This window comes from Lampris incognitus, chromosome 4 (genome assembly GCF_029633865.1).
Source record: "Lampris incognitus isolate fLamInc1 chromosome 4, fLamInc1.hap2, whole genome shotgun sequence".
NCBI lineage: Eukaryota > Metazoa > Chordata > Actinopteri > Lampriformes > Lampridae > Lampris > Lampris incognitus.
Genome location: NC_079214.1, coordinates 25,189,032 through 25,213,565, shown reverse-complemented (window position 1 = coordinate 25,213,565; position 24,534 = coordinate 25,189,032). Strand labels below are relative to the sequence as shown.

General features: G+C 41.7%; 1 protein-coding gene across 1 annotated transcript in view; it reads left to right on the top strand.

The window, feature by feature from the left end:
- Positions 1-24,534, top strand: part of map2k5 (mitogen-activated protein kinase kinase 5) — a 127,586-nt gene that overhangs the window by 66,071 nt on the left and 36,981 nt on the right. The window contains exons 17-19 of the mRNA XM_056278631.1: positions 736-765; positions 17,864-17,890; positions 18,244-18,276. Coding sequence (XP_056134606.1) covers positions 736-765; positions 17,864-17,890; positions 18,244-18,276 — 90 coding nt within the window. The remainder of the gene's footprint in view (positions 1-735; positions 766-17,863; positions 17,891-18,243; positions 18,277-24,534) is intronic.

Genomic DNA, 24,534 nt, shown 5'->3' with positions numbered 1-24,534 from the left:
GAAGGCAAGCCTGCGAGTGTTCTGACGTTTTAATAATGAAATGCTGCCAATAAGCTGTCCTTGACCAAGATTAAAGATGCACACCCCAAGTGAATTGCCAAATGTCAGGGGAGAGCTATCAATCTACCACCCAACCACCAGCATGCAAACACACACACACACACACACACCACATCCCTTCCGACTGTCCCACAATCCTTCCCTCCTTCTGTTTATCCCTACGTTCTGTTCTCAGCAGGGGGTAGTCGAAGGGGGGTTATTAACTAATAGCTGTTTGATGAGAGAACATTTCTGTAGGGGGTCACTGAGCCACTCTTAAAGTCTCAAATTGCATCTTTCAGCAGGTCTAGCAGCATTGGATTGTCCATGTGCATGCATACTCAAATTGCACCCAGAGGCTTTTTCAGAAAGTAATTTATACACTCATATTCAGTCATAGAAGTGTACAGTACATGAAAATTGTACAGACACCAATGTGGGTCCAGTGTAGACTCAGGCTCTTCCCATTTGTATTGGTATTTTACATGCCTTAAATTTAGAAAAAGACAGGGAGAAGTGTAGACCCTGCCTAGAATATGCCTTACATTTAGAAAAAGACAGGGAGAAGTATAGACCCTGCCTAGAACTGGGCTTTGGAATAATTTGGTTTAGAAATAAGATATAATTAGCTCAATACTTTTTTCTCTCATCACAGTAGTGCTTGAAACTAATGGTTATTACTATCTCTCTTCACAGTTGGCACTAGGCATGTTCCCCTATCCACAGGTGAGTCAATCTTTATTTTACATTACTAACAATGTTGAAAAGATAAAGGTAAAGTAGATTTTCCCAGTGTAGCACAGTAATACACTCAAGAAAATAAAAATAAAAAACTGGTAGAATTACAGTAGAATTGATAGTATAATTTAGTATATTTTGTAGAATTTTTTGTTTGCTACACAGCTCTCAACAAAGATGTCTATGTAGTTCATTTTTGGAATTAATTTACCTAAAACTCATCCTTATTCTTCTCTTGCGAAGGGGAAGGGAACCAATAGAAAGTTCAGTTAACCTGGCACCAACTTTTACTTGTATTTGAAAAGGAACTGCGCATTGTACATAGATAGTTATTGGGATATACAGTGCATTGTAAAAGTATTCAACCCCCCTGACAATCATCACTAATTTCTGGATTATAAAAGATACTCACACATCTGTTCTTGAACAATATTCTTTTTGTGAACCCATAAGCTCTAACAGCATGTTCCCAAAGCCAAAATACAGTGGTGCTTGAAAGTTTTTGAACCCTTTAGAATTTTTTATATTTCTGCGCAAACATGACCTAAAACATCATCAGATTTTCACATAAGTCCTAAAAGTAAAGAGAACCCAATTAAACAAATGAGACAAAAATATTATACTTGGTCATTTATTTATTGGGGAAAATGATCCAATATGACATCTGTTAGTGGCAAAAATATGTGAACCTCTAGGATTAGCAGTTAATTTGAAGGTGAAATTAGAGTCAGGAGTTTTCAGTCAATGGGATGGCAATCAGGTGTGACTGAGCGCCCTGTTTTATTTAAAGAACAGGGATCTATCAAAGTCTGATCTTCACAACACATGTGTGTGGAAGTGTATCATGGCAAGAACAAAGGAGATTTCTGAGGACCACAGAAAAAGCATTGTTGATGCTCATCAGGCTGGAAAAGGTTACAGAACCACCTCTAAAGAGTTTGGACTCCACCAATCCACAGTCAGACAGATTGTGTACAAATGGAAGAAATTCAAGACCATTGTTACCCTCCCCAGGAGTGGTCAACCATCGAAGATCACTCCAAGAGCAAGGTGTGTAATTGTCAGCCAGGTCACAAAGGAACCCAGGGTAACTTCTAAGCAACTAAAGGCCTCTCTCACATTGACTAATGTTAATGTTTATGAGTCCACCATCAGGAGAACACTAAACAACAATGGTGTGCATGGCAGGGTTGCAAGGAGAAAGCCACTGCTCTCCAAAAAGAACATTGCTGCCCATCTGCAGTTTGCTAAAGATCATGTAGACAAGCCAGAAGGCTATTAGGAAAGCAACGGTTCACATACTTTTGCCATTCACAGATATGTAATATTGGATCATTTTCCTCAACAAATAAATGACCAAGTATAATATTTTTGTCTCATTTGTTTAATTGGGTTCTCTTTGTGTAACTTTTAGGACTTGTGTGAACTGATGATGTTTTAGGTCATATTTATGCAGAAATATAGAAAATTGTAAAGGGTTCACAAACTTTCAAGCACCACTAAATTGTTTCACTGATTTTTTTTAAAATAAATTAAAAACTAAAATATAGTGCTTGCCTAAGTATTCAGTCCCCACATATCAATACTTTGTAGAGTGCCGTTTTGCTGCAACAATAGCCATGATTCTCTTGGGGTAAGTATGTACAAGCTTTGCACATTCTTCTGGAGTAATTTATCCCATTCCTCTTGGCAGAATTTGTACAGGTCTTACAGGTTTGTGGAATGGTGCCTCTGGACTGCGATTTTCAGTCTGTGCCACAGATTTTCAATGGGGTTGAGAGCCGGACTTTGACTTGGCCACTCCAAAACGTTCACCTTTTTGTTACTGAGCCATGCCATTGTTGCTTTAGCCTTGTGCTTAGGAACATTGTCCTGCTGGAAGGTGAACATTCTGCCTAGCTTCAGTGTTATGGCAGACTGCAACAGGTATTCTTCCAATATTTCCCTGTATTTAGCTCCGTCCATTCTTCCCTCAATTTGAAAAAGGTTCCCTGTGGCTGCAGATGAAAAGCAACCCCACAGCATTATGCTGCCGCTGCTGCCATGCTCCACTGTAGGGAAGTTGTTTTTTTAGGGCATGAGCAGTGTTAGGTTTGCGCCACACAAGTTTTGGCCAAAAAGCTCTCAACTTTTGTCTCATCTGACCACAAAACCTTTACCTACATCCTAACTGAGTCTCTCTCATGCTTGGTAGCAAACTCCAAGCGTGCTTTTATATGCATAGTTTTGAGCAACGGCTTCTTTCTTGCCACCCTCCCATACAGGCCAGATTTATGGAGAGTCCATGATATGGTTGACTCATGCACATTTACTGCAGTTTTGGCCACTGACCTCTGGAGCTCCTTCAAAGTGATTGCAGGATCATCTGTGGCTTTCTTCACCAGCCCACGTCTTGCTCGGACACTTAACTTTGAGGGATGGTCTGTGCTACAAAGCGTCTGGGTGGTGTAATACAGCTCCCACTTTCTGACAGTGGCTCCAACAGTTTCCATGGGACATCCAAACACTTGGATGTTGTTTTATATCCCTTTCCCGCCTTCTGCATTTTAATCACTTTGCCTCTTACTTCAGTATTATGTTCCTTTGTCTTCATTTTCTGATGGAGTTCACACCCAACTAATGATCTTTACACAGAGTGCTTTTTATACCCATAAACGAGACCGTTACTTTAATATCTTACAGGTGCACACTAATTATGTCCAATTGTGTTTACCTGAGTTTGTTTTAGGAATAATTTGTCATTTGTGTAAACTTGGAGCTTTCAGAGCACAAGGGGTTGAATACTTATGCAAGCACTATATTTTAGTTTTTAATTTATTAATAAAAAGTCAGCGGAACATAACTTATTTTGGCTTTGGGAATATGCTGTTAGAGCTTATGGGTTCACAAAAATAATATTGTTCAGGAATAGATGTGTGAGTATCTTTTGTAATCCAGAAATTAGTGATGACTGTCAAGGGGGTTGAATACTTTTGCAAGGCACTGTACCTTCTCTATAGTCCCCGGATAATTTTTTTAAACTTTTTTAGATTTTATTGCATTTTATTCTCATTTTATTTATTATTATTATTATTATGTTGTTATTGTCGTTGTCGTCTTCACTACAGCGTATAAGCTGCAGCTATCCAACTAGCTAAACTCTTTCTTGCAAAGTGATGACTTGAGTCGTAATAAGCTTTACTCGCTGTTTACTGTGGCTCTTTACACCGTCTTACACAGACAGTGTGAAAACTAAAACAAAAACAATATAAACAATCACTATTTTGTTGGTAGCATGCGTTTTTTCCAAATGTAAATACATGCAAATAAAACCCTTTTAATTACAAACAAATCAAAGGCTTTTTGATGTAAATAACTTTTTTAACATTAACTTATAAGTATAACAATGAAATGATTTACTCAACATTGCCTCTGTGGCATTTACAATGTGTGGGTTAGGATGGATGTAAAAGGAATGTGTACAGATTCAGCCGGCTTCTTCAAATGAATAACAGGAAGTGAACTCTGTGAACTTGGAACGCTTTACACTTGACAAACGCTTATGAAAATAAGAGTCTATAGAATGTCATCAAAATAAGAGTCTATCCAATATTATGCCTTAAAGACAACACTCCCCGCCTGGCCTCTGTGGGGTCACTACTCAACCAATCTATGAACTAAGTGGGTTTCTGAACATCAGTCTTTAGATAGAAGTAAGATGACTTCTGAGACTGGTCTGAGGAATGTCTTTGAATATCCTTGATCTTTGGTCTTTAATTCCACCTTTCTCACTCCCCCATCTTCTCCAGGGGAGGTCTTTGTGATTATGTCCATTAGCCGGTTGTTGCAGGCAGCTTGATCATCTTTGAGAAGGACAATGTCTCCTTGCAGGTTTTGGAGGAACTTGGTCTATTTCTTCTGACCTTGTAAGGTGGACAAGTAATCTCGACTCAAATGGTTCCAGAATTTGTTGGCCAGAGCCTGTACTTGTCTCCACTGTTTGGTGAGGAGGTCTTTGTCTGTAAAGTCTCCTGTATAGTCTTCGTTGGAGTGATGCAAAGCATTTGACCGCTTGTTCTCGGTTGTTAAATAAGTGTCGTCTTGGCTGTCTGAATGGGAGCGGGGCTACCCAACTATGTAACTCATTCCTGTAGACTTCTCCATCCATCAGATTCAAGAAGGTCTCATTTTCAACTGAAGATGCCAGCTTGTTGTCATGTTCGGTGTGATTAAATATGGTTTGTCCAACATCTCTTCTGCAGTCTTACTGGACTCTGAGATCTTGTCTTGTACCTCCCTGCCATGATGAATCTTTTCTTTGGTAAGTAAAAAAGCTTGTGCAGGGTTGGAGGAGAGAGGGGTGGCCATAGTCCAGCACAGTTGTCTTAAAGGTGTTGACTGTCGGCTTGTGTGTGTTCCCCAAACAAATTTCTCCAGCTAGCACCCAGGCTAGGTCTAGGCATTGGGTGAAGGGGGCATCGTCAGGGCCGTTGACTTGTTCGCGTACTTTGTGCACTCTAATTAGGCCTCTGCCTAGCAACAGGAGAATCTCAGCAGGATGGTCAAGCTCTGGAATGTGCTCTGCTACCTTGACAAGATGTGGGTGATATAGAGCTGCATTTGGTGTTGGGATTTCGGACCAATTGTTGAGTATATCGTTGCACTCAATGAGTGGTGGGAGAGGGATTGTGACCTTTCCATTGAGTGACTGAACCACAAAGTCTTCAGCCTTTCGGCTGGACGTTTCCATTGTGCCAGAACACATTCTTAGAGAGTAAGAATATGGTTCACATTTGACATTGAACAGCTAAAAAAAATTGGATCTTGCTGGCGACTGGTTACTTTGGTCATCCAGGAGGACATAGGCCTTGATAGCTTTGTCCGGTTGACCGTTGCGATATACTTTCGCAAGGCAAATCTTAGAACAAGACCAGCTTACTTGCCCTGTTCCAGGAACTTCAGTGCAGTTTGAGTCAACAACGGCTGTGACGTTGTTGCTTTCTTCTCCCTCCCCGCCATTGTGTGGTGCAGTTGAGGGAGATTTGATTTGAGGTGCAGGGCCTGGATGCATAGCAGAGTCATGATAGGCGCTATCACACTCCGTACACTTAAGTGCAGTAGCACAGTTCTTCACTAAGTGAGTGGTTGAGTCACAACACTTAAAGCAGATTCCTCTTTCTTTGAGGAAAGTCTTTCTGTCCTCCAGATTTTTGGCTCTGAAGGCTTTACATAGCTTGAAGGGAGTGTGGCTTGCCATGTATTGGGGAGCGTTTGTTTGGCTCGTTGACACTTTTCACAAGACTGTTTGTGCTCGAACCTGGTGAGGAAACATTTGTCTTGTGAACCGAAATAGGGTTCCTTGTGCCTTTATAGACAGGGTTCTCAGGTAAGCCATTAGCACTTGGAAGAGCGAAACTGGGGTCATTCCTCTTCCGTTCCTCATAGCATACGAACCTGGTGAAGAATTCAAATGGTGGAAATTGTCCTCTATTTTCTTCTTTGTGCCTTGAACCAGCAGAAATCAATTTTTCTTGAATCACATAGGGTAGTTTTGCAACTATGGGTTCAATCCCACGTGCAGTATCCAGGTAGGACAGAGCTGGGAGGTATCTATCCTCCTTGGCACACTAGTTCCATTAGCAAGTCTGCTAGTTCCCGGAGCTTCATATGGTCTTTCCCCGAAACTCTCGGGAAATTGTCAAGCCGGTTGAAAAGAGCCTTTTCGATCATTTCAGGTGCTGCATAACATTCCTGGAGACATTCCCAGGCCTTGTTGAGTGCTGTGACTGGATTTGTTACGTGCGCTGACCGTAAACGTTTGACATGGTCACTGGATTCCCTACCGAGCCATTCAGTCATCAAGTCCAATTCCTCAGTGGCTGTGAGGACTAGCCCTTGATTGGCGTTGCTGTATGATGACTTCGATAGTTTTCAGGCTTATCGTCAAATCAATATAAACTTGAACTCAGCAAGTCGCAGCGAGCTAAGTACTGTGCCAGGTGTTCGTTTGCAGGTGCACCGTGGTTAGCTGTCTGCTTACACTGGGGCTGGAAAGGCTGTGTAGACTTGTTTAAGTCAGTGTAACACATTTTTGAATTTCTCCTATAATCACATTCTCCGTGTGGAGCCTGATTTTCCACTTTGATTGCCGGTGGCACATACGCATAGCCAAAATCGTCACTGGCTAATGCCGGGTGGTTAGTATTATTTGCATGTAGCGGCTCATTTGGAAAGACAGAGGGCCGCCATCTTGTGGTGAAAGGATTGTTAGGGCTTTCTTGAAAATTCTCATTGGCAGGGGGCTGAAATGTTGAAGGGCTAGCATTAATGACCGCTTGCGCTGGGGAATCAGCAGGTGGATGGCTTTTTTGTACTTTTGGGTCAAAATGAGACTGGATGTATTCACTTGTTCGCTCCATTTTGTCTTCCTCTAATGGGCCTGCTTCATCCACTACAACACAAATTTCCATTGCTTCTGCTGCTTCCCACACAGCCACTTCGGTTTCAGATGCTGTTGCCTCTTGTCGGATAGCAAGCGTTTCTAGCTCAGTATCCCTTCTTGCCTTTTCTACCTGCGCTTCTAGGTCTTTAGCTGCTTTCTCTTTCTGGTATTCAGCTTCTCTGTCAGCTTTTTCTTTCTGTAACTCAGCCTCCTTAGCAGCTCTCTCTATTTTAGCTTTAGCTTCTTGGTCTGCAAATGCAAGGCTGCGTCTGCTTTAGCATGAGCGCGTATTAATGAGCTAGTTGACGAAGTAAATGACAGTGAACTTCTACTTGCCACTGAAATCTTGTCACTTTGTTTTTCTTCCATGTTACCACAATGTACAACACCAGCTTTTCTTTGTCTTTTCACTATGTTGTCTTCACTACAGCGTAAAAGCTGCAGCTATCCAACTAGTTAAATGCTTTCTTGCAAAGTGATGACTTGAGTCGTAGTAAGCTTTACTTACTGTTTACTGTGGCTCTTTACACCATGTTACACAGACAGAGTGAAAACTGAAACAAAAACAATATAAACAATCACCATTTTGTTGGTAGCATGTGTTTTTCCAAATGTAAATACATGTAAATAAAGCCATTTTAATTACAACCAAATCAAATGCTTTTTCATGTAAATAACTTTTTTAACATTAACTTATAAGTATAACAATGAAATTATTTACTCACAACATTGCCTCTGTGGCATTTACAGTGTGGGTTAGGGTGGATGTAAAAGGCATGTGTACAGATTCAGCTGGCTTCTTCGAATGAATAACAGGAAGCGAACTCTGTGAAATTGGAACTCTTTATGCTTGATAAACGCTTATCAAAATAAGAGTATAGAATATTATCAAAATAAGAGTCTATCCAATATTATGCCTTAAAGACAACACAATTATTATTATTATATATTACACATATTTATTATATTTCATAGTTCACGGGGTTAGTGGTTGTGTCAGGAAGGGCATCCGATGTAAAATTTTGCCAAATCCTTATGCAGATTGAGTAGATCATATATATTGACCGGTTGAGGCTCACTACCAGATCAGTCAATGCCGCCATTGGTGCTGTGCCCTCACAGGTTCCAATAGAAACTATAAAATCCGCTGTGGCGACCCCTGAGAAACAGGAAACGAGCTGAAAGAAGGTGTTACTCTCATTTTATGGTTATTGTTTTTCCATTTCTTTTGTTGCACAGTTTCGTAGTTTACCAAAAAATCATTTCACTGCTTATTATACTTGTACGTGAAGTATGTGACGAATATTGAATTTGAATCTTGACTCTTCAACAGCCCAGGCATAAAAGAAATATTGATGACTATTATATCAATATTTGTTCAATTTAGCACAATTCTGAAACCTGTAAGGCCTATCTATTGTTTGACTTCACAACTTTTTTTTTCCCCATCTGTCTCTGCTTAGCCATTCTCCGTGTTTACTTTAAGTTAAGATGCTGCTCAACTGTAATTGGTGACTACAGAAGTGACTTCTCAATCCCATCAACTCTTAAGATGGTTTTATCTCACTAATCCCTTACTGAGTAATCCGAATCCGGTTACATTAGTTTACTTGCTGGCTGGTTGCCTTCAATAGATGTCCCCTGGACAGTGGCTACACCATATTGTTCACTCACCAACATTTTACAGACAGCTTTTATCCCATTAAAAGTCCCTTCTGTTCAGAGAGCTCAAATGTGTTCACATAGACAACATTCCTTTTCAATAGATATCAGGTTTACCCCTGATTTACACCTGGTTTTACCTTGCATGTGTTTTAGATATTGAAGGATCAGGCTCTTTGTATTTCTACCTGGTATTTTTTATGGCCATGTTGTACTCAGTGTGTCTGCACTGTGATCATGTCTCAATTCTTGTGTGCACTTTGCAAAGTAGGCAAGTGGGTGCTTAGGTAGCAAGTTTGTCTTTTGTCATCACAAACAGTATTCAAATAAAACGATATTCTAAAAGTTATTAAGTTAGAGGGTTTTTAATGTCTTAAAGGCATCAGAACTGATAAGTAATTTTGCCACAATCTTGTTTGCAGCTGTTGTGAATATTAATGCTTGGGGGGGTCGTCCCGGGTCTTCCTCTGTGTTGTTTGCATGTTCTGACCATGTCTGCGTGGGTTTCCTCTGGGTGCTCCGGTTTCCTCCCACAGTCCAAAGACATGTAGGTCAGGTGAATTGGCTGCACTAACTTGTCCCTAGGTGTGAATGTGTTGGCCCTGTGATGGACTGGCGGCCCTGTCCAGGGTGTCTCCCTGCCTGCCGCCCAATGACTGCTAGGATAGGCTCCAGCATCCCATGACCCTTAGTTGGATAAGCGGTTTGGGTAATGGATGAATGGATAACTCTTTTACTGTTCTGACAGTGGCTTAAGGCAGATTTTGGTGAATCTGAGTAAAAAGCCACATCCAAAATGAGCTACAGTGCGTTTAAGTACTTGCTGCGGGGATGATGTGTCTGCCCTCCTGGGTGGCACTCATGAATGTGAGCATGCTGTATGGATTGCATCCCCCCCTCCTCCTTTTTCTCCCCAATTTTACTTGGCCAATTACCCTACTCTTCACATCCAGCTTCCCACCCGCAGACACGGCCAAATGTGTCTGTAGAGACACCCAACAAAGCCGGAGGTAACATGGGGATTCGAACCACCGACCCCTGTATTGGTAGGCAACAGAATAGACAGCTACACTACCCGGGTGCCCCCATGGATTGCATTTTCACCTGGTTTATTCTGCGACCACAGTGTGTGTCATACTACATTTGGAGGTGGTCTAGTTGAGCCAATCACCTTCTAATATATGTAGTCATTCCTTGTATATATTCCTGAAGATTGCTGTGTTGTAATTCTGTGTGTAAGTACATTGAGATGGACTGCATTTATACAGCACTTTTCTAGTCTACCAACCACTCAAAGCACTTTTACAATGTATGCCTCACGTTCACCCATTCACACTCACATTCATACACTGATGGTTGAGGCTGCCATGCAAGGGGCCAACCTGCTCATCAGGAGCAGTTAGGGGTTCAGTGTCTTTCTCAAAGATACTTTGGCACGCTCTCTGTAGGAGCCGGGGATCGAACCAGCGACCTTCCGATTACTAGACGACTCTGCCTCCTGAGCCATCCTGCCCGTATATATGATTCTGATTCACTTCTGATTCTAATTACAATGCCTCATCCAGAAAACATCTAAACAGGTTAATACTAAGTGTAAACATTGTCGCTTTGACGCATTGCTTTCTTTTCATATTGTGAAAAGATATTTCATATTGTTGGTGGCATGGTGGCGCAGTGGTTAGCGCTGTCGCCTCACAGCAAGAAGGTCCTGGGCTTGAACTCCGAGGTTGTCCAACCTTGGGGGTCATCCCAGGTTGTCCTTTGTGTGGAGTTTGCATGTTCTCCCCGTGTCTGTGGTGGGTTTTCTCCAGGTGCTCCAGTTTCCCCCACCATCAAAAAAGACATTCATTTTAGGGTTAATACTCCTGTCTGTGCCCTTGACCAAGGTGTGGCAAGACGAACTGGAGTTGGTCCCTGGGTGCTGCACGGCAGCTACCCACTGCTCATAGCTACACAGCTAGGATGGGTCAAATGCAGAGTGTAATTTCTCCACGGGCATTAATAAAGTATATCAAAATAAAAAAAAAATTAAGAGAGTTATTTCCCAGTTCAGTGTACAACTGCAAAAATGTAGTGGGGTCATGACCTGGTGTTTCAAAAAAAATTTCTGAGGAAAATTATGGTGTCCTGTGTAAGTTTGGTGCTATTTTATCTGTGCTTTGGGCAACATGTACATGTGTCCTCATCAGATAAGTTTCATTGTAACTGATTAAATAAGGGCGCATTACCTACGGACAGATTGTTACCCAATTGCCATTATGAAACAAAGCAGTCACTTAGACAATCTGGGTAACAGGAAGCCAATTTACTGACGATTAGTCAAGGCTATTGTCTGTGAGCTTCATGTTTACATCGTGTTATCCTAAGTGTACAGACGGAAACCCAAAGCTGTATTTACAGGAATTAATGCAACATGGAGTTGCTCTTCTTCAAGGGCTTCTCCAACAGTTAGCTGTCTCTTCGAGTGTTACTGTCATGACAGATCCCTCTGATAACTTCGGTTGATTGATGCTCCCGAACACATGAAAATGTGGAAATAAAAGCCAGGCCTTACAATGGCTGCACTGTTTATATTAATTGTTCAGTGATATAACTGACACACCACGGTCATAGTGTGTGTATGTGTGTGTTGCTACAACAAAGGGCACGTCTTCATTTTGAGTGTAGTCATTTGTACCTGTGGAAACATCTAGTAACCTGTTCATTATCACATTTACTGTCATTGTGTGATTATGTATTTAATGGATTTTTCAAAGAACATAGTACACAATGGGTTCTTCCTCACCAAATAAAATTGACTTGACTTGACTTGACCATCACCACTTCATGTATTAGTAGTGACATTGTGAGACACAAGTTTCTACCTCATCTATTATTTTGCCTTTTCAGTTCCCTGTTTACTGTCTGACCAGTTTGCCAAAGTTATGTTTAGAATTTTTTTCTGATTTTTTTCCCCGTTTTTTTTTCTTTCTCCCCAATTGTACTTGACCAATTACCCCACTCTTCCAAGCCGTCCCAGTCACTGCTCCACCCCCTCTGCCGATCCGGGGAGGGCTGCAGACTACGGCATGCCTCCTCCGATACATGTGGAGTCGCTAGCCGCTTCTTTTCACCTGACAGTGAGGAGTTTCACCAGGGGGATGTAGTGCGTGGGAGGATCACACTACCCCCCTCCCCCCGACCGACCAGAGGAGGCGCTAGTGCAGCAACCAGTACACTACATATCAAATTCTGGCTTCCAACCCGCAGACACAGCCAATTGTGTCTGTAGGGATGCCCAACCAAGCCGGATGTAACAGGGATTCGAACCTGTTGGTAGGCAATGGAATAGACCGCTATGCTACCCGTATGCCCGAGTATAGAATTTTTAATTTTGGTTTGAGTCAGCTTAATTGGACTTTGAAGCTGCTCAGTCTGAGTTACCTGTTTATGTGAAGTACCTAGAAACAAATTGTCTCTATAATTCTCTACATCATTTCACCACTGTAACACACTCACCTAGGTTGTTATAGGATGCACACAGTTTACCAAAGATAATCGAAATTTACATTTTTTATTTATAGTTGCATCCCTTTTCAGCATTACAATTCATGCTTAAAAAAGTTTTAAAGTCCGTCACGACTCCAGTTGTCAGTCATCCTTGTCAGTCCTATGCGGCAGCTATTTCTGCAGGGAAATCACTTTTGCTGTCTTTTCAGTCTGTAAGTATGACTCTTGGATAATAAACCCAGCCAGAATGATATTGTTCTAGTGTTCTGATTGTAACAGACAGCCGTTATGTTTTATTTATGTGAGTGCCGTTGACCTCCAAGTCCTTGTTTTTTAGGTAATTCTGTACAGTCTTGTCAACAAGAGGTAGAGGAACACGTGTTCCACTAAGTCAAAACCGGATAGATGCATAAATAAATGTAAATAATCAGAGCTATTGGGAGAGGATTAAAAATCTTATCTTAAACATATTCAGCAAACGGTGCTCCAGACCCTATTTTGAAGAGCTGTATTTTATCACATATCATTCATTCACTTTGGCTATCCTTCTCCTTTCTTTTGTTCCCTTTTAGATGTTTTTTTTCTTCACTCCCCTCATTCTCTCTATCCATTTTCCTCAGTCCTTTCCAATCACCTTTACCTTTAATCTGATGCTATATGTATTATGGAGAGAGAGCGAGAGAGGGTTTAGGCTCCCTGCTGCCACCGCTCTCGGTGTCTCAGTGTTAATTTTCCCCTTCTTCCATATGGTGTTGCAGACAGTACACCTGCAGGCTGTGGCAGAGTGGTGTGGCGATAGCGCTCAGATCCAGCTCACCATGCGCAGCCAGCCAAAGTCCCCAGGCCTAAGCTGTCATTTTTACAGACACCCCCACAGCTGTCTGCGCCACCAAACCCACTGCTACACTTCACCTAGTACAACACTGTAGAGTTGTCAGGATGGGGATGGGGGTGGGGTTGAAGATATAGGAGTGAGATGATGTGGGGAAAAAAAGAAGTTGTGTCTGAGATTATGCACAGGCTACGTAAGGCAGTACAAGATAAGGAGTGTGAGATAAAAGGTTTATTTGAACTTTAGAGGACTTCTTGTGTTGCACTTGGGAAAGGGCTATTGTTACGCTGTTGGGAGTATTTGTGTTCACCGTTCCCCCTCTGAAGAAGCTTGCTTTTATGTGGGGAGGTTGTTTAGTCAATGGGTTGTCTTGCATTCTTTTTGTTTGCGTGTGCGCTGCACGTGCATGGCGGAGACGTCATCTAGTTTTTGTCATTGATTAGAGATGGTCTCTTTAATTCCACTTCACCACATGTTGTGATTCATTTGCATTCTTTGTCAGGAGTTAATGGATTTTTTTTGCTCAGCTCGCTCTGAAAGTCTTTGAAGACACCAGACCTGATCTGATGTGCGTGCTGCCGCCAGCGCTGTTGCCTCTGATTGATTCATTGCCTTTTTTTTTTTTTTTTTGCTCTGTGGTTGTTTTTGTTTCTCTTTATTTTGTCATATTCCTTCATATTCGAATCAATTCAGCCCCCCCAAAGAAAACAAAACAAAACAAAAAAACAAAAACCAAATGCATGTCAGTGTGTTTGTTTGAATAGTTTCCATTACACATCAGGACATCCATCAAACAGCACAGAGTGATCATGAGACATGTGTCCAGCATATTGTTCTCTTTTTCCATCTTTTTTTTCTTGCTTGTTTGCTTTTTTTTTTTTATTGTTATAAGCGGAGACATGATTATAATGTCTGTTGTGTTTTCCCCCCATGGTTTCTTTAATATCTCGGTGCCACGAGTGAGCTGATATGAATTGTTCTGAGATGTGTACACTCTCAAGACATCCGTTAAAAAGAATTTACAGGATCATTGCAGTATCGATCCTTTGCTCTTCTCTCAGTCCAAATGTAGTCCTTAAACAGCACAAGCCATTCTGTGACATTCATAGTTATTTTTCATTATTAATGGGCCACACTTCTGATCATGCAGTTGGCTGATTAATACATATATTGGGTGAAAAAGCATTCTCCTCTATATTCAGCTCTGAAAGAACCCACCTCCCGGTTAGATTATTGGCCAAACTGTGAATCCAACAAATTGCCTTAGATTACTGGAGGCCACCTTCACCAACATCCATAATCTAGTCCAAGACCACCCGCCACCTCAACAGCTTCTTACTCGGAGCTATGTCCCCCCCATAATTAGGCTGCCGGACACTCGAGAAACCTCTTTTTGAAACCTATTGGTTTTTCTCTGGTAGGCAAGTAGGGCTACCTGTGAAACTTAATGCAGTTACTGTGTATCTCCATGCTGTTCATTTCTTCTCCTGTGCATTTTTTGTGTGACCTTGAACAACTTAGTGTGCACAACATGTGTACTTCAGACATAAGTCTCAGCTGACCTATGCAGCTGCAAGTCCGTGCCTCTTAAAGTAGTGATCTCAGTGTTCCGCTCTTTATACATTTGTAAAAGAAAAGGGAGCTGCCTCATCTGCATTTTGTGCACTTAGCTTCTTTACAATATAGTCAGACACCATTCAGATGGAGATAATGTGCAATGTTTTAGTTAGAAATATGATGTAGGTAGGGGGCATCCAGGTAGCGTAGTGGTCTATTCCGCTGCCTACCACCATCACCATGGGGATCGCCAGTTCGAATCCCCGTGTTACCTCTGGCTTGGTCGGGCGTCCCTACAGACACAATTGGCCGTGTCTGCAGGTGGGAAGCTGGATGTGGGTATGTGTCCTGGTCACTGCACTAGCACCTCCTCTGGTTGGTCAGGGTGCCTGTTCGGGGGGAGGGGGAACTGGGGGGAGTAGCGTGATCCTCCCACGTGCTACGTCCCCCTGGCAAAACTCCTCACTGTCAGGTGAAAAGAAGTGGCTGGCGACTCCACATGTATCAGAGGAGGCATGTGGTAGTGTGCAGCCCTCCCCGGATCGGCAGAGGGGGTGGAGTAGTAACTGGGATGGCTCGGAAGAGTGGGGTAATTGGCTGGGTACAATTGGGGTAAAAAAGGGGGGGAAATCCTAAAAAAGAAATATGATGTAGGTTATAGATGAACAATAGATGCATGTTGCACAACCATTGTTATTAGTTTTTGCGTATGTTGTTTGACTTAAAGAGAAGACTGATTGCAATAGCTTGATCCATTGAATCAGTGAAGCCAGTGAAACTGTCAGCTGCCTAGTAGATAGCGTGAAATCCATCACATCTTTGTTGCAACCGGTCCACTAAGAAAAAAGCCATCCACGTGAAGTTCACCTTCATGAAGATGATTTTTTCTCAGTTTAAAAAGTACTCTGCAACTCCTTGAAAGAAACTAGGCCCGTTGTTTTTTCTACAAAGGCCACTCTCCATTAGCTCTACATACATTCCCAATTGATTGACAGCACCAAAGCGGTGGTAGTTTGAAGGATGGCAGAATAATATGACTAACTAACGTAACTAAATGATACCAAGGACAGGATCTGCTAGATCCTTTCTCTGTATTTGTCACGCATTTGCCATATATTAACCCTTCAGATACACAGACGTGATCGAAAGTTGACACAATGTACAGAATTTATTCACAGCATTATGTATTGATGGTGCTTATATACTTAACATTCATAAAAGTTGTCAATTGTAAAGATAGCCTTCATCCCAAAGATAAACCCCCCTCCCCCTCAAGTCTGTGAATACATATAGCGGATCTCATGCCGCAAATGTAAGTTCATGTTTATTGACAGGGAATACCAATTCTTACTCTTTCTGCTTATAGTTCTACGTATCTCCATGGTGACAGAGAGCCCTCATCCTCTCCATCTTTGTTGAAATTGAAGGTTTTGATCAAACAAGGAACTCTTTTGCCAAAAAGTTGTCTGATGCCTTAGCTCTAAAGAAATCCTTTTGAAAATTCCTCAAAAGACACTCAGCCGAGTGATCGTGCACCAGTGTCTTTTTCCCCATTATTGAAGTCAAACAACCATCATTCAGCATACAAAAATTGTGGGTTTTTATTTATTTATTTATTTATTTATGGCCTTTTCTAATACTACTGCTCATCCTAAGAGAATATTTTCAAAGAAAAAGGGGCTGCTTGTCCGTCAAACTTCAGGGTCTCTTTTTTTTTCCTTAACAATTAAATATCAGAATGGAAAAGGGCCTCAGTCTTGTTAAAGCATGATCATCATATTAAACTATGTTTACCCCAAGGATGAACATGCACATACTGATATGTTAATGGGATAACCAGCCCACGGTGTTCGGAGGCTGTGTTCTGAGGGAGGGATAAGATTGGATTATTAAGCCTCAATTTGTTGATGTTTTGTCAAATTACCTCATACAAAAACAATAAGTGCTCACTTATGCTTGGATAAGTTTGTCTCCCACTATACAGTTTCAACCCCTTGAGTATCATGCAATTTTTGTCCTTGTAATTATTTCTGAAAAATTTTACTTTTCCATAGTTGCTTTTTAATGTCTAAATCAGGCAAAACTGGATATAGGGGCATTTGAGGAGTCTCTTGATATTTGCAGAGTGTGGAAAACCTGTATTTAATAGAGTGAATCGATAAGTGCTCTAATGCACTGTCAAAAGAGTTGGAGAAATGAGCAATTCATTTACTCAGCATAATCAGGCATGCAGCCAAGCTGGAAAGACCTTGGAACATTAGTTTGGTATGCCAGATTTATAAATCTGTTTTTCTGCATGTAAATGTGGGTTTTCTGTGGAATGCTAAATTTTGCCTTCATTTGAAAGTGAGCAAACTCGAGCATTTAGGAGATTTTTTTTCACTGATTTGTGGCAGCTTTTGAGGATAATTTTTGTCCCTCCATTTGTGCATCGTGAGAATAATAATGTCCCGCTGTAGCGCTGATACTTTTCTTCTCATTCATGATTCCCTTTATATGTTCTGATTGTGACAATGCTAGGCTGTACATTGAGCGAGACGCAGGTGTCCGATATCTCCTCTTCGTGTTCATATAATGAGTTTACCCACTACATCGAAAGGATTTAGTCATGTTTTAGACTTCCTGACATTGAGTGTTAGAAATTTTGCCATGACCACACCAGCCCTTCCATTGTCACTGTGAAATAGGAGATTTGAATTAAAAAAAAAAAGTTTTGCCTCTCGTCACAAAGCTTTTAAAGGCTTGGCAATGAAGGCACAACATTTTCGCAACGTTTACATCAAGCATTTGTAGATAACCTGGAGGGCAAGAATAAAGTATCCCTCTGAAAGTAAGCATTACTTGACACCCCCAACACACAAACACACACACACACACGCACAAACACACACAAATGATAGTAAGGCTATTAACATTTGTGTGTTTTCATTATGTAAATGGTATTAACACGGGCCTTCAAATTGCCACTAGGAATGCAATAATTTTCTCCCAGTGATCATAATGTGTCCAAGTGAATTGTTATTTTTGTTTTGCTTTTTTTTTGCTTTTTTTTTTTTTTTTTTTTTTTTTTTGGACGCACTAATTACTTATTACCTCTTCTCTTCCCTCTTTGTCTTGCCTCACAGATTCAGAAAAACCAAGGATCCTTAATGGTAAGCTTTATGGCGATGGAATGAAAAAGTTAAAGAGGTCCTCACACACTTTGTTGTTGCGGGGTTTTACTCTTGATCGGCTCTCTCATTTGAAAATCCCCTCCCACTGCATCTTTGAAATGAAATATTACAACAGGCTTTAACTGCTGGTATAACATTAGGTGCCATTATGGAACAATAAAAACATTCAGGAGCTGAATGATGGATCCGCCAGTGCTCACTGCATTTGATTAATCTAAGTAGATACTTATCTTTTTATTACACTATTGATTTTCCCTATTGCCAAGATATTGCATGTAGACAAGTACTTTGTTTTTCCATTGCTCTGCCTCTCTCTCCCTCTCCTCTCCCAGCCTCTCCAGTTACTGCAATGCATCGTTGATGAGGTGAGTCGTGGACTTATGTGCTTTTGCATCTAAAGTCAGTCCTAATGGCCCAGAAAGCTTATATTTTGTTTCCTAATGAAGCAGGCAACTCAGGCGGCTTTGCTCCTCGCACACTCAACCCTGCGCAACTTGCCTCCAGCTATGCGGATATGCACATGCACATCACTATAGAGGTTTGACCCACCGTGAGATTCAATACAAACACATGTAGACAGACACATAAACCCACAAACAGGCTGGAAAGGATGCATAACTACTCAAGATCACTGATAGTATTTGGCTGTTAATAGTGTAGTCTAAATCTTGACTCTTGACTCTCATGTGCTTCTTAAAATGTACTCGACCCCAACCACCAAAAGACACAAACATAGACAGTGTTTACCAATCAAAAAAGATCATCTTAAAAAAAAAGGTCATCACATAGTGGCATCAAGGCTAAAGAATGACCTGTCACTATTTTGGACAGTTTGTTTGGTCATAGTACATATCATTTAGTTTTCGTTTCTTCCCCCCAGATGTACTAAAGACTATTTGCTGTTAAAGACTACCTTTATTTGCATATGTGCATACAAAAACTTTTCATTTTCTAAAGTGCAAGCACCAACTCAAACAGTCCCTTCCCTTCTCCCCATTTCATCTTCAGTTCTTTGCTGAAATGCACTAACAGCAGAAATGTCACAACAACCTTCCTAGCCTGGCCTGGTATCCCCCAAAACCCCTAGCACCAGCCCTGCCACACATTAAACATGCCACTTGTCCTTAAGTGGCTATAGATTGGCCGTAATTAATAATTAAACGCTTTGGGTTGTAATTGGTTGACCCCAGCTGATCTGTTCATTAGTCAGCGAGATGAAGACATCACTCAAATTATTTTTTCTGCGCCCTTTGCCATCTCCCCTTGGGGGGAGAGAATGCTCCCTGTCAGCCCAGGCGAGCGGGTGGGGTGGAGGAAGGCCTCTCATTGGATTGATAGTCATTCACAGAGAATGTGACTGCTGAGGACTGAATATCAAAGTTGGGAAGTATACCCACCAGTGACCCATAGGACAAATTGTCGTACCTTAGAATAGCCCATTTGTTGCCACTAGCTTTGGAGAGAGATCAACTACTCTGCTTGCCGCAACTATTACAATCCAGAGACATTGTGGTGGTTGAAGAGAACAGAAGAGCAAAGATGCTACCTTCTCATTGATGATGAATTGTTGGTTCAACACAAGCAGTGCACAAGCAAGTGCACAAGCAGTCCAGGGTGTCTCCCCACCTGCCGCCCAGTGACTGCTGGGATAGGCTCTGGCATCCTGCGACCCGACTTCGGATAAGTGGCTTGGATAATGGATGGATGGACACAAGTGGCACAAGGTGTTAATATCCTGTCCATTCTGATGGACAGGCTGTAACCACCTGTTCTTACCTCATCAATGCACATTTCACATTCACTAGTACACGTGGGCTTATGTTAACACCCATGTGCCATTGAAGATTACGTTAGTAGAAACATACCTCAGAGGGAGAGTGGTGGGTGTTAGAAGTGGTATGCCGTTGGGGTTATCAAATGGGCACCACCCATCATAGATGTTTCTTTGATATGCAATACCATCTTCAGAGGCCTCAACCCCCAACGCTCATCAATTCTGTTGTCCAGCTACATTTGTACAAAGGCTTATTTGCTTCACAAAATGCTTTGCATAAGCCTTTTTATTGGTCCACCAGGTAACGGTAAGGTGAAGAGGAATTTTTACCTTTCTGGCTTGAATGGCTTGCTTTGCAATCACAAAGCAAATTAAAACTATTATTGCCTTGTCTTGAGCTCATTTGTGAGATTAAACCAAAAAGGTTATCAAGCTCTTGTCCCTTCAACATGGGTTTATGTAAAAAGGAGAGCATGAAAATCATGTCAGACATTTTGTAAAAATAGTCCATTATGTATGGACTGTGTTGATGTGATCTGAATACTTTTTTTCTTCAGTGGAAGGTTTGTTATTCTTTTTTGAATTATCCACTGGGGATTTGAATTTCACATTAACGGTTGTTTGAGAAATAATGTGAGTGGATCATTAATATTATTGCTGCTAGAGGTGTGCTTGGCGGTGATGTGCACTATTCTCTCACACTCACATGCATCCAAACATGCACAAACACACACGCATGTGCGCACACACACATTCAGCCTCTGATGCCTCTGGGGTTGCAGAGAAACAAGAATCTGTTCCTTATAAGCTTCTGACTAGAGCGAAAATGAATAGTGAAATGAGGAGGTGTATGTGCAGATTTTTGTAGATTCAGTTTAATTTTTATTTTTCCCTCTGGCCATTTTCACACACACACACACACACAAACACACACATGCATATATATGCATATATATATATATATATATATACACACACACACACACACACACACATGTATATGCTCCATCTAACCCCCTACCCCACTCCTGTCCCTTTCATTTTTGTACTCCATCCCTGTACTCATCCATCACTCCTTTAAATATTCCATCATTTGGAGGTACAGGAGAGGGAGAGTTGGTATTTTATTCATCCTTGCTACTGCTCAGGAAGTTCTCTCTCAAGAGTTGTGCCCGCCATCTGCCCTCTATCCATCCTCATTAGTGCGTCTCTACTGCTACTTGTTGAATAGCAAGTGGCTCCTCTAATAAAAAAACTCCCGCTTCATTTCCAAGCCTGTAATTACGGATCTAATTTCGCTTGCCTTGTGCCAATGACATGTATATTTACTCGTACCCTTGTCCTCTTGCGGTGTGTGTGTTGGGGATCCAGGATGGAGGGCATTGACAGTCAAGGGAACAAAGCCACCCAGACTAGCTGCTTTCATCAACCTGCTTCGCCTTTTTGCGCCATCGCCCACCGCCACATCAAAGCTAAGGCAGTGTTCCTCTCAGCTGAAGATATGAATACATGCATGAACATGCGTGTGCGTTCATCTCGACAAAATGTGTGCATGCAAATATGTGAGGGAAAAGCGTAATAAAGAAGAGAGAGAGGGGTCTATATGAAAATTAGCCTATACAATGCAAAAATGGATATCCGTGCCATCAATTGGTTTTGTGTGTGTGTGTGTGTGTGTGTGTGTGTGTGTGTGTGTGTGTGTGTGTGTGTGTGTGTGTGTGTGTGTGTGCCCACCATAGCCCAGTGGGTGAAAATTGTTTGTTGCTCTTCCTCTAAATGGCGTGCACATTGAGGCATGCAAGTGCAGCGCTTGAGGGCATTCGTTTGTGTGTGTGTGTGTGTGTGTGTGTGTTTTATGTGTGAACACACTGCGGCATGATATATTGCTCACCCGAGTGGCGGCAGCACTCAGAAGCACAGCGAGATTAGAGGGAGCCTGTTCCTTTGTTAATTTAAATAGGTGCATGCATCATGCTTTGCAGGAGCCAAACGACCAGAGCACTAAGGAATAGGGACCACTGCCCAGAGGTGTTTTTGATAGCACAGCGGGGCTGCTGCAGGTAAAGAGGTTTAATCCCCCCGCATTTCACTGAATGGTTGTTCCTGGACCCAAGCTGAGTGTGAGGGCGTGTTTGTCTTTAAGAATTTTGTTTATGTGCATTCACATGTGTGTCTTTTTTGATATGTACCATGATGCAGACGCATGTGAACGGGTCAAATCTCGATTCAAAGAGACCCCCTTTTTGGGGTTTTTTGGGTTTCCTTTTTATCCATCCATTATCCAAACCGCTTATCCTTCTTTACTCAGGGTCACAGGGATTCTGGAGCCTATCCCAGCAGTCACTGGGCAGCAGGCAGGGAGACACCCTGGGCCAACACACACACATTCACACCTAGTTTTCTTTTTATTTAAAATGTATTTCCATTTTTCTCCTGATCCTCAGTCGCGATTTCACTTCTGTAATTTTTATCATTTCAGTCATTTTAATTTGTCTTGGAAGTCCCTTTCTTTAATATTATTAACATTTATTGATAGTTTTAGGGCTACTTTGATTGCTAGAAAAATCAGAGCATGTTAAAATGAAAAACAAAATAGATCTTTGCCCCTCGAAACCTTCCTAAAGTTTGTTGATCACGGTGCTTTGTCTGACAGACAGAGACAGAGGGAGAAAGCAAAAGAGAGAAAGGTGTTAGATGGTGATTTGATACTCCCTCCCTACAAACTCCCCGAGTTTACCAATAGCTGTCGACATCTCTGCCTTTAGCCTCTCCCAGCAGAGGGGGGATAGCGAAGTGGTGGGAGAGGTGGAGCCATGAAGGGAGGGGCTGTGTAAGAGGGTCAGTCTGGTACAGCTGTTCTACATGACATGGCTCATAGAACCTCAATGGGTAACATGTCCCATGCATGTGCCAAACACGAAAACACACATGTGCGTACACACACACACACACACACACACACACACAAAAACATAAAATACACAAACATTAAAACCCCTTATGGTTGTAAGTACGCTAGCCGTGGCCTCATCGACTTTGCCGTGAGGCTTACCATCAGTAATAAAACACGTTACTCAAAATGTTGTTTTATCCTGTGGTATACATGCATGCTTATATGTGAAAAGCTGCAAATCCACACAATGTGTATAAAATATTGTCATTGGAATTGCAGGTGGCATGTGTACAAGGAGAGAGCCTAGATTTATGTACACATTTACAATGCAGTTTGTTGACCTAAACGGTGATCATTCAGTGTATGTGCAGCCATTTATTTCCCTCTCATTTTAAAGGATCTGCCATATCACCATATTGCCAATAACATTGATAGAGCTCCACTTTAACAGTAAGTACCAAACCACTGACAACTTAATCCTGCAAGAGTTTCATGTGCAGACATGTAGCATAGGACAAGCACAAATTCATCCTATATGACTGCACTGCAGGTGCCATTTAGTTCAAACACTGTGAGAAAACCTTGTGTGCAGTTATTGATTTCTGCCCATATTGACCAGTTAATATTTGCATTTCACAACACAGTCAGTAGACCTAGAAAGGAAACCCCACATTGACTATAACACAGTGATATAGAAATTGAGTTGCAAGCCTTTGATTTGGTATGTACAGCAATTTACTCTTCCCATTCACCCAGTTAGTCATTCATTCCCCTTTCAAATCATTGGATTTCTTGGCCTAAAGAGACACATTTAAACACCTAGCAGGTGTCACCTGAGGTTACCGTTACTCAGCGGCACCATAAGGGGGGGGGGACGTAGACGTTTCCAAGTCAGGGGTCCTAAAAAATACCAAACATAAGTCAAAAACTTTTTATCCCTCAGTCGTTCAAGTTGTTATTAATAGAACATTTCATGAACAATATGCTAATGAAAAAAAAACTTTATTGTTTCATTTCTTGTTTTTGGCACAAAAAAAACCCAACAAACTATCCAGACAGTAGTGATGCGCAGGTCAGGGTTTTTTGATACTCACACCCACCCGACCCATTATGAGAGCCAATCCCAACCACTCAACCCGCTAAAATATGTGTTAATTAAAATGTAATGCAAATTGATGATAAAAGATGCCTGTGTGTGTGTGTGTGTGTGTGTGTGCGTGTGTGTGTGTGTGTGTGTGTGTGTGTGTGTGTGTGTGTCAGAGAGAGACCGAGAGAGGGGAAGAGAAGGTGATCTAGTAATACACAGCCTAGCCTATTGCACACAATGTTTCTGTAAATTATTTATAACCTACTCGGAGCACTGCGTTGTCACTTTTTGACCCGTTCACCCGCATCTGTTATATTTTCTAGTAAGTTTACCCGAACCCACCTGACCCACGTGTCGTGGGTCAACCTGTGCATCACTACCACACAGCCTAAGTCCCCACCCCACCCCACTCAAATGAAATGGTTTAGACTTGCCCCGACACCACCGGTAGCGCATCCATAGCAACTGTTGCCAGAGTGATTGCCCCAGGTTACTACAAACCTGGGGCAGGTTAGTAGTAACCTGTCTCAGCAGACTAAATCTGGGACAAGACAGGGTGACAGTGTGTCACTCAGTTTTTCACCAAGAAAGGTGGGTTTATCAGTCTGTGAGTGGTGAAAAAAATACACTGACAGCTAATTCCATATTGAAATATGCTTGCTAGGCAAACAGTGACTGAATTTTGGTTCACAGTGTGCATCTTTTTTTTTTCACTTCGTCTAAATTGAATCAAAAGTTAGAGGTGAACTTTTATCAAGGCATTTAGTGCATACTAACAGTTGTCCCTGCCTGGTGTCAGATCCAGCAGATTCAGGATCTGCATCCTAACGAGACAAGTAGAAAAGCAGCTTTTTTGTCTTTGTTCAGCA